General features: G+C 45.4%; 1 protein-coding gene across 1 annotated transcript; it reads right to left on the reverse strand.

Annotated features, from left to right (window-relative positions):
- Positions 1–5,288: 5,288 nt before the first annotated feature.
- LOC127805679 (uncharacterized) lies at positions 5,289–6,086 on the reverse strand. The gene has a single exon (XM_052342434.1). It carries the CDS (start codon positions 6,084–6,086, stop codon positions 5,289–5,291), a length of 798 nt encoding a protein of 265 aa, XP_052198394.1.
- Positions 6,087–10,476: the final 4,390 nt, after the last annotated feature.

Genomic DNA, 10,476 nt, shown 5'->3' on the forward strand with positions numbered 1-10,476 from the left:
ACATTATAAATTTTATATGTTTGTTTCTTATTTAAGTTTTGTAAAGTGTTAAATACAAGTAAAATTATTACCACCGTATAAGTTATAACTTTATTGTAATCTTAATATTATTTATACTGTGACTTTAAGGATGGGTATATGCTAATATTATATATCGTGCAAGGAGATTATAAATATAGATGCATTATATTATATATATTTTTGGATAATGTTACACGAATGTAAAGATGGATAGAAAGCTAGACAATTCTAATAAAATTACATATGTAACCCTTAGTGTAAAAGACAAGTTTACCCTCGCTCTCTTTTTCAGTCTTATATATCTCTCACTCTCTCTTTCATTTTCATGTTTACTCACCCATTTTCAATCTCACTCTCCCCTTCAAAACCACCATCTCTCAAACCCACACTCTCTCTCTCTCTCAAACCCACCCCCGCAGGTTGCAACGTCCACCGTCACCCCACCCTTGCCTCTCCATAGTGACGAGCACCGCTGTCACCCCTATCCAGTTGACCACTGTTCGTTGTCACCCCTCCTTCTTTCGGTCGCACTGTCGTCGCCCCTCCCTCTTTCAATCGGACCACTTTTACATATCTAACCCTTAGTGTAAAAGATAAGTTGACCCTCGCTCTCTCTTTCAGTCTTATATATCTCTCACTCTCTCTTTCATTTTCATGTTTACCCACCCATTTTCAATCTCACTCTCCCCCCTCAAAACCACCATTTCTCAAACCCACTCTATCTCTCCCCCCCACTCTCTCTCTCAAACCCACCCCCGCAGGTTGCAACATCCATCGTCGCCCTACCCTTGCCTCTCCATAGTGACGAGCACCGCTGTCACCCCCTATCCAGTTGACCACTGTCCGTTGTCACCCCTCCCTCTTTCGGTCGCACTGCCGTCGCCCCTTCCTCTTTCAGTCGGACCACCTTTACATATCTAACCCTTAGTGTAAAAGACAAATTTACCCTCGCTCTCTCTTTCAATCTTATATATCTCTCACTCTCTCTTTCATTTTCATGTTTACCCACCCATTTTCAATCCCACTCTCCCGCTCAAAACCATCATCTCTCAAACCCACTCTATCTTTCCCCCCCCCCCACTCTCTCTCAAACCCACCCTCACAGGTTGCAACGTCCACCGTCGCCCCATCCTTGCCTCTCCATAGTGACGAGCACCGCTGTCATCCCCTATCCAGTTGACCACTGTCTGTTGTCACCCCTCCCTTTTCTAGTCGCACTGTCGTCGCCCCTCCCTCTTTCGGTCGAACCACCTCACCCCCACCACCTCCCACAGATTATTGTCGCCTTCACACATAGCGTCAATCGGACTTGTTGCGAAAGAACACTTATAAAATAGAAGGGTTAGTACTAAAAATAATAATCAAAACCAAAATATCGAAAACAAGAACACAAATAGCATAAAAATAGAAATCTCTTTAAGGTGATTCAAGTCTCAAATCTGAGTTTGTCCAGATCGTACCACTCAAGTAACACCAATCAAATAAGGCCACCAAACCACAGAGAAGCCCCAAAATCCCAAGGACCGAAACCTTTAGATGTTGAAACCCTCTTGCTGATTTACAACTCTCACCAAGAAACCACCCAAAAGATCACTCACCAAGCGATCCACAAAGGAACAGAGAGTAGGGGTGAGCAGAAGTTCGGGTAAACCGAATTAAATGAATCGAACCGATAAGTTCGATGGGTTCGGTTTGATTTTTCTAAAAAAATAATTCGGTTCGGTTATATTTTTTTCTTAAAAATCGATTATTCTGTTTGGTTAGGTTATTTATACAAAAATAACCAAATAACCGAGTTACCCGATGGCCCCCCTGTGCCTCGCGCTCGAACCGAAGATATTACCCACCCATGAGTCTGTGACCCAAGTTGGGTCACCCAAACGACACCCCCCTCCCCGCGAGACAGGCACTCACCTGGATATGGAGACCAAGATCAACCGATCGAGAGAGAGAGAGAGCCTCCAGCAGATCGCATAAATTGATCGATTTTGTGTCTGTCGGTGCGTCGCCATCTATGAAGGTCACCTCCGCCTTCCACCCCTTCGCCGTCGGCAGTCGGTCGCGCCTGCCATTCGCTTCACCGTCTGTCTGTCCCCTTCGCCTCCTTCGTTAGACCCACACCAATGTCATTCCATCATTGTTCTTCATTTCCTTCCTTATGCTTAGACAATCGATCCACACCAACGACCACCGACCGTCGAGCACTCAGGTTAGTATCGACAGTTAGGTTAGGGTTTTGTAAGACTTTTTAATTTTTTTAACTTTTAGTTGGGTTAATTTCTTGATGTTTTCTTCTACGGGTTGTTCGTTTGTATTTCCACAAACGGATTTGTATTCTCTCTTGTGTATTTCTTCTGTTCTTCTGCTGCTCTGCATTGTAAATGGGTTTGCATTTTTCTGTTCTTTTTCACTGTAAATGGATTTGTATTCTTTCTTGTGTGTATTCCTTCGTTTGCACAAATGGGTTGCACAAATGTTATTCCTCTGTTGCTGTAAATCAATTTGTTTCTATATCAATTTCTGTATCAATTTTTGATTTTGCACAATTGATTTTCGATTTTTGGTTATGTTGTTGCCAAAATACAACAATTAAAATTTGTGATGTGTGGGGTCCACTCGAGCTTGATGTCGGATGAAGTTGGGTTACCGTTAGAGATGCTGTCACAAGGGTTCATCTGAAGTTTTCGCCGCTACTAGCCTTTGCCACAAGCTCTTGCCACTAGCCCTTTGCCACAAGCCCTTGCCACAAGCTCTTGCCTTTAGCCCTTTGCCACAAGCTCTTGCCACTAGCCTTTACCACAAGCTCTTGCCACTAGCCTTTGCCACAAGCCCTTGCCACTAGCCTTGGCCACAAGCTCTTGCCACTAGCTCTTGCCACTAGCCCTTTGCCACAAGCCCTTGCCACAAGATTCGTCACAAGGTTTCGCCACAAGACTTTGCCATAAGCTTCGCCACAAGGTTTTGCCACAAGCTTCGAGCTTCGCCACGAGGTTCGCCACAAGGTTTCGCCTTCGCTGCTAGGTTTGCCGCAAGACTTTGCCTTTGCCGCTAGGATCGCCGCAAGACTTTGCCTTCGCCGCTAGGATCGCTGCAAGATTTTGCCTTCGCCGCTAGGTTCGCCGCAAGACTTCGCCTTCGTCGCTAGGTTAGCCGCAAGGTTTGCCGCAAGACTTTGACCCTGTTTATGCTCAAAAAATGTGTTAAAAGGCTCGCGGGAATCTTCTCCCGTGAAGGCCCTCCGATGCCAAAGTCAGTCTCGGATCCCAATGACTATTCAGGAAAATAGTAAAAGTGTATTCAAAGTGACTAGTTTTACCGAAGTTGGAAGTCCTCATTAATGTCCTATAGTTGGGTATTTATAGGGCACGGATCTCAAGAGTGTCTGGTGCCGACACATGGCATTTTCTCAATGGGTTAAAGCCAAAGAAAATGGGGGGAGTTGCTACGATGTAGCCGTAGGCACCCGAGCCTTGCGGTAGTGTGCCTTGCGGCCAACACTGTCGTAAGGCAGTAACTTCTTGCGGCTGATTGCCGCGAGGCACCTCGCGGCACGCAGCCCAAGGCTGCGCCTCGCGGCAAACAGCCGCGAGGAGCCTCGCGGCAAATTGCCGCGAGACTTTATCTCGCGGCATGCAGTCGCGAGAATGCACCTCGCGGCAAACAGCCGCGAGGCTGCTGTGCCTCGCGGCTGCATGCCGCGAGGCCGAGCCAGCCGCGAGGTTGCACCTCGCGGCTGCTGCTTCTTGCAGCTGCTTTGCAGCCGCAAGTCTTGCCAGCTGGCAGCAACAAATTGCTGCCAGCTTTCTTCCATTTCACTCTTTTTTGATTTTTTTATTTTTATTCTTTTTACATGGCACAAGAATTGCCCCCCACTCTTCTGTTTTGTCTTTAGACAAAATTGAAGAGTAAAAAATTAGCCAAAGAGTCAGTTTTAGCTCCTAAATTCGATCTAAGGTTCCAGGATTCCTGAAGATCCAACGTTAGCCAAGGGCTTTAGGTACCAAATTATCTTCTGGGCAACCATGCCCTTGGGAGATAATTTCCACTGAGGGGTTCTCGTCGAGGGTCCGAGCTTGCCGGGAGGCCTAGGCGCTGGATCAACCAAGGAGTCGGGTCTAACTGGAGCATAGCACCGGACTCAGTCAAGGGGTCCAGCGAGCCTGCGGGCACAGTCTCCGGGACATCCGATGATCCTATGATGGATCATAATGCTCGGGCTATTGTGTTTTCCATGTCCGTCTTTTCGGGGTTAGCCCATTCAGGGAATCTGGGTTTGGCCAGTGGTCCAGCACGGGATTCCTACCAGACATCCGAGTTTGCCGGGAGACCTAGGCAACGGATCAACCAGGGAGTCGGGTCTAGCCAAAAAGGCATAGCACCGAACTCCAACGAGGGATCCGGGTGAGTCTGCGGGCATAGGCATCGAATGTTCTGGCAATCTCGGGCCAACTTGTGGTCATAGGCACCAGATTGCAACTGAATGACTCAATTCTGATAAGCGAGGTCATGGCAGAGTTGTCATAGGGTTGTTATCTTTTCATGCTTTCCTTGGGCCAGTCTACCTCAGGGGATCTGGGTTTGGCCAGTAGGCTGGCGCGGGATTCCTATCAGGCATCCGAGTTTGCCGTGAGACCTAGGCGCCAGATCAACCAAGGAGTCGGGTCTAGCCAAAACGGCATAGCACCGAACTCGAACGAGGGATCCAGGTGAGTCTGCGGGCATAGGCATCGGATCCTCTGGTGATCCCAGGCCAACTCGTGGTCATCGGCACCAGATTGCCACTAGGCGACTTGACCTTCGGGAGCGATCTTGTGCTTGAGCTATCAGGTGATCATTTTTCTTCTTTTCTGCCTTCCTAGGGCCAGTCTACCTCAGGGAATCTGGGTTTGGCCAGTGGTCCAACACGGGATTCCTACCAGACATCAGAGTTTACCGGGAGACCTAGGCACCGGATCAACCAGGGAGTTGGGTCTAGCCAAAAAGCATAGCACCGAACTCAAACAAGGGATCTGGGTGAGTCTGCGGGCATAGGCATCGGATGTTCTGGTGATCCCGGGCCAACCCGTGGTCATCGGCACCAGATTGCCGCTAGGCGACTTGACCTATTGGAAGCGAGCTGTGCTTAAGCCACCATACCTGCATGACACATATAAATAATCTGGACCCACGGAGATTTTACGTGGTTCGGCTTACAGTTTTGCCTACTTCCACGGGAATACAGGGGGTATATTCTTTTATTCATCGGGGGACGTTATTACAATGAAAAATTAAGGACAATTCCGGCCTTCAACCGGGCCGAGTAACGCTTCAGATGACAGGCTCGACTTTGCATCTCGCACTTCGTCCGTTCCCCTAGGGCTAAAGTTGGGAAGTACTTCTCGAGGTGCACGGTGTTCCAAGCTTTCCCTACCGCCTCGGCTTATCGTGTGGGGGGTAAGTACCTGTTGGGTTCTTCGCACTTCGTGCTGAGTTTCCCTCCCTCTTCTATTACTTTCCCCTGCGTCCAAAATTTCCATTTGAATGATAAACTGTTCTGCTCGGTCTAACAACTCCGTCAAAGAGTTTGGCTCAGAGAAAGCTAAGGATCTTCTAAGCGGGGTGTATGTAGTTCCATTTAGTAGGGCTGACGCCGCCAATCCGGCTGGGAGATCCCTGACTTCTTGCGTCCCGGCTCTGAATCGCTCGATGTATTGCTTTAGGGATTCATTCGGCTTCTGCTGCAAGCTCATTAGATATATTGCGCTCTTCTTTTTTGGGAGATAGATGGAGAATGCATTTAGGAATTCTTTCTTCAATTGCTCGAATGATCGTATATGTCCAGCTGGTATTTCAGTGAACCACTGCTGAGCTTGTCCTACCAGGGAGAGTGGGAAGGCCCTGCACCTGGTGATCTCATTCCACCCATGTAGTACGACCACTGCGACAAAACGTTGTAAGTGCTTCTCGGGATCTTCCCTTTCGGAGTACACCGAAAGCTGTGGCAGTTCAAACCCTGGTTGCACTGGTTGCCTTTGGAGTTCATCGGATAGAGGAAACCCTTTCAGAGGAGTTACCTTTGGCACCATCATTACCTGCTTCTATTCTAGCACTTATTCTATGAGGCGTTTGATGTCAGACGTGCTGAGTGTTTCTGGTTTCGCTTCATTTTGGCAAGGAGATGGGTCATAATGGACTCCCGAGTAGGTGTTTTTTGTTGTCTCTCCATACGTGGGAGTTCTTCTTGCCTTCCTGTTATTTTTCCTTCTCGAGTCTGTTACTTCCGGGACTTGGCTATTCAGCCCTAGAGTTCTGATTCTTGTCCCTTGGCGAGGGTCCTTTGGAGGGTTGTCCTGGGATCTCTAATGTTCCCTTCTTGTACTGATTTGTCCCATGTGGGGGACGTGAATGTCCGGCATTAGCTCACGTAACAATGTAGTGACTCCCTGTAACCTCCTCATATTCTCTTCATTGTTCATCCTGAGCTCATCATTTTGTTGCTTCAGCTCCTCAAAATTCTTCCGTAATAGTTCAGAATCTGAGAGTAAGACTGTGGGTGGAGCTATTCTTGAAGTTCCTACGAGGTTTCCATTTGGAATTGAAGACTGTCCAAAGGAGTGTTGTTCCTGACTAGCAGGCGTTGCATGTGGGACTTGCTTCTCTTGCCTTATTGTATATCTCCTCAATCCAACCACATGTGCTTCTCCTTGCTCGGAACTCTCCATGCCCCTCGGTCCAGTGGTATGGTTGCATTCGAGCACCGGGAAGTCCCCTGAACGCGCTTCATTGTTAGGGTGTTCTACTGAAAATTCTGGCGCTGTAGAGTGCGATTGATGAGGGCCTTTCGTGGCTCCCGTTCTGGTACGAGCGCTCCTTTGGGTGGGATCAGGCGGGTTTGCCCAACTAGCTGATCTTGTCCCTCTCGACATCTTATGTTAAAATTGGCTTTTTGTTGCGTTTCTCACAGACGGCGCCAAATTGTTGTTGCCAAAATACAACAATTAAAATTTGTGATGTGTGGGGTCCACTCGAGCTTGATGTCGGATAAAGTTGGGTTGCCGTTAAAGATGCTGTCACAAGGGTTCGTCTGAAGTTTTCGCCGCCACTAGCTCTTGCCACTAGCCCTTTGCCACAAGCCCTTGCCACAAGCTCTTGCCTTTAGCCCTTTGCCACAAGCTCTTGCCACTAGCCTTTGCCACAAGCTCTTGCCACTAGCCTTTGCCACAAGCCCTTGCTACTAGCCTTGGCCACAAGCCCTTGCCACTAGCCTTGGCCACAAGCTCTTGCCACTAGCTCTTGCCACTAGCCCTTTGCCACAAGCCCTTGCCACAAGCTTCATCACAAGGTTCGCCACAAGGTTTCGCCACAAGACTTTGCCACAAGCTTCGCCACAAGGTTTTGCCACAAGTTTCGAGCTTCGCCACAAGGTTCGCCACAACGTTTCGCCTTCGCTGCTAGGTTTGCTGCAAGACTTTGCCTTTGCCGCTAGGATCGCCGCAAGACTTTGCCTTCGCCGCTAGGATCGTCGCAAGACTTTGCCTTCGCCGCTAGGTTCGCCGCAAGACTTCGCCTTCGTCGCTAGGTTCGCCGCAAGGTTTGCCGCAAGACTTTGACCCTGTTAATGCTCAAAAAATGTGTTAGAAGGCTCGCGGGAATCTTCTCCCGCGAAGGCCCTCCGATGCCAAAGTCAGTCTCGGATCCCAATGACTATTCAGGAAAATAGTAAAAGTGTATTCAAAGTGACTAGTTTTACCGAAGTTGGAAGTCCTCATTAATATCCTATAGTTGGGTATTTATAGGGCACGGATCTCAAGAGTGTCTGGTGCCGACACGTGGCATTTTCTCAATGGGTTAAAGCCAAAGAAAATGGGGGGAGCTGCTACGATGTAGCCGCAGGCACCCGAGCCTTGCGGCAGTGTGCCTTGCGGCCAACACTGCCGCAAGGCAGTAACTTCTTGCGGCTGATTGCCGCGAGGCACCTCGCGGCACGCAGCCGCAAGGCTGCGCCTCGTGAAAAATTGCCGCGAGACTTTATCTCGCGGCATGCAGCCGCGAGAATGCACCTCGCGGCAAACAGCCTCGAGGCTGCTGTGCCTCGCGACGTGCGGCCGCGAGGCCGAGCCAGCCGCGAGGTTGCACCTCGCGACTGCTGCTTCTTGTGGCTGCTTTGCAGCCGCAAGTCTTGCCAGCTGGCAGCAACAAATTGCTGCCAGCTTTCTTCCATTTCACTCTTTTTTGATTTTTTGATTTTTATTCTTTTTACATGGCACAACAGGTTATCGGTTCGGTTAACTCAATTTAGATTTCGGTAAGTTCGGTTAATTGAGATTAGTCGGTCGGCTCGATTCGGTTATCGCATTCTGGTCGATTCGGTTCGGTTAGTATTTTTTGGTCGATTCGGTTCGGTTATAACCGAATGCACACCCCTAACAGAGAGCACCACTCACAAAGAGATGGATTCAACAACTGTAGGTTGAGAGCTTCTCCTTGAGAGATATGTCAGATAGTATAAATAGAGACAACCAACGGATCGACCAAGGGATCCACAAGGAAAGAAGGACCACCACCATGGAAAGGGGGATCGAACCGAGAAAGGCAAGTAAGACTCACGAAGATTGACCATCAAAAAGAAGCTATCGGGAGAGTAAAGAGAGAGAGAGAGAGAATCGGCCATCAATAAAAGGGCAACAGAGAACACAAGAACCCTTTTATATGACATCCCTAAGGTAAGGCAAACATGAGAATTGGCTTGGACTTGGGCTTCCTTAAGCCTCGAGCAAATTGGCTTAGCTCATTTCTCCTCCAAATGCTTAATAAAGAGGTTTATGGCCTGACTTCTAAATGAGCTGCCAATGAGTGGTACTATGAACGATACTTCAATCCCGGGTCAAAGCTTATGAAGATAAACTCGAAACCTCGTCATAGCCTTGGGCCTCAATAGGAAACAAAAAATCAGTAGGACCACCATCGCATCCCTAGCATCCGTTCGCATTGCCTCACCCCCACCGACACTCCATCTTTTTCATTCTCTCCTTTCCCCCCCCTCCCCCTCTCTCTTCTCGTTTCTTGCCGCCATTGCCACCAATGCAACCGCCGTTTGTCGTTCCGGCTTCTCTCTCTCTCTCTCTGGGTCTCTATTAAACCAACATATATATATAAATATATAATATATGATATATATGATATTATATATTACTTACATATTATTTATTTTCTTATCTATTTATATTACTTGTATAAATTTGAAACAACAGCCTAAGATTTTGTTTAACTTTAAATATAATTTTGATTTTTGTAAAATAAAATATTAAGTCTTTGTATAATTTTACAGATAATTTTTAACCTTTCAATTCAAGCAATATAAATAAAATAATAACATATAAATATACATAATTATTTATACATAAAATTTTATATTTTGTATGAATAATAAAGAGAAAAAATATAATTAAAATTATAAATTATTTAAACTAATTATTCTAGAGAATAGTGGATTAAAAAAAATAAATTTATTTGATGCAACTTTCATAGACGTATTTGACTTTTCCTTTATTTCGAGAGAAATTTTTTAGTAGAATTCATAATGTTTCTTTAACCGCCTTTTCTTATCTTCTATCTATTTTGTTACTTTTAAAAATTTTGAATTAAAAGTTTTTAAAACTTTCAAGAGTATAATTTGACTTGCTATTTTTAAAAATTTATTTTTTAATTTTGTTTTATTTTTTAAGTTATAAAATATAAATCAAAATATAAACTATAATATGATAATATTTATTTTTAATAAAAAATATATTTGTATATCCATGATAATATAATTATATATTTTTTTATTTATTATTCATACAAAATATAAAATTTTATGTATTTTATAATTATCTTATATATAAATAATAACATAAAAATATATTTTAACTCAAAATCCTTGAGCATGCAAATCAACTGAAGAAAGGAGAAATCCCAACACATATATAGCAATAAGAGAAACAAACAAGAATGAAAAAACCTGCACCATTCACTAACATTTAGAAGCCTAATAAAAACTAATTATGATTAGTATAAAAATATCACATATAAAATCAATTTACACATAAAAAAAAAAAGAGAGGGAGAAATCCCTGCTTGAGTGACGAGACGAAGAGGTGACTTTCGCCTTCAGTGCTCGATCAAGTCTCTCCTTAATTATATAGAGCTACAAGCCTGTAATACCCCATGTTCGTTACCACGTAATTTCGATGAGTTTAAAATGCTGAAAATTAGCTTAATAATAGTTATAAGTACCGAATCGACTGCAGGGAATGCCTCGGAGTAAAATTGTTTAAGGAACATAATATCGTTTCGATGAGTGTTCTGAGATAAGATTTATGGTATCGAAAGAAATTGGATCGGGAACAGTTTTCGGTACAACTAAAATGCAGCTGTCATTTAGGCTGCAAAATCAAATTATCGTAAGGGGCTTCCGAAAAATCAACGGAACCCTAG

This window comes from Diospyros lotus, chromosome 7 (assembly GCF_014633365.1).
Source record: "Diospyros lotus cultivar Yz01 chromosome 7, ASM1463336v1, whole genome shotgun sequence".
Lineage (NCBI taxonomy): Eukaryota > Viridiplantae > Streptophyta > Magnoliopsida > Ericales > Ebenaceae > Diospyros > Diospyros lotus.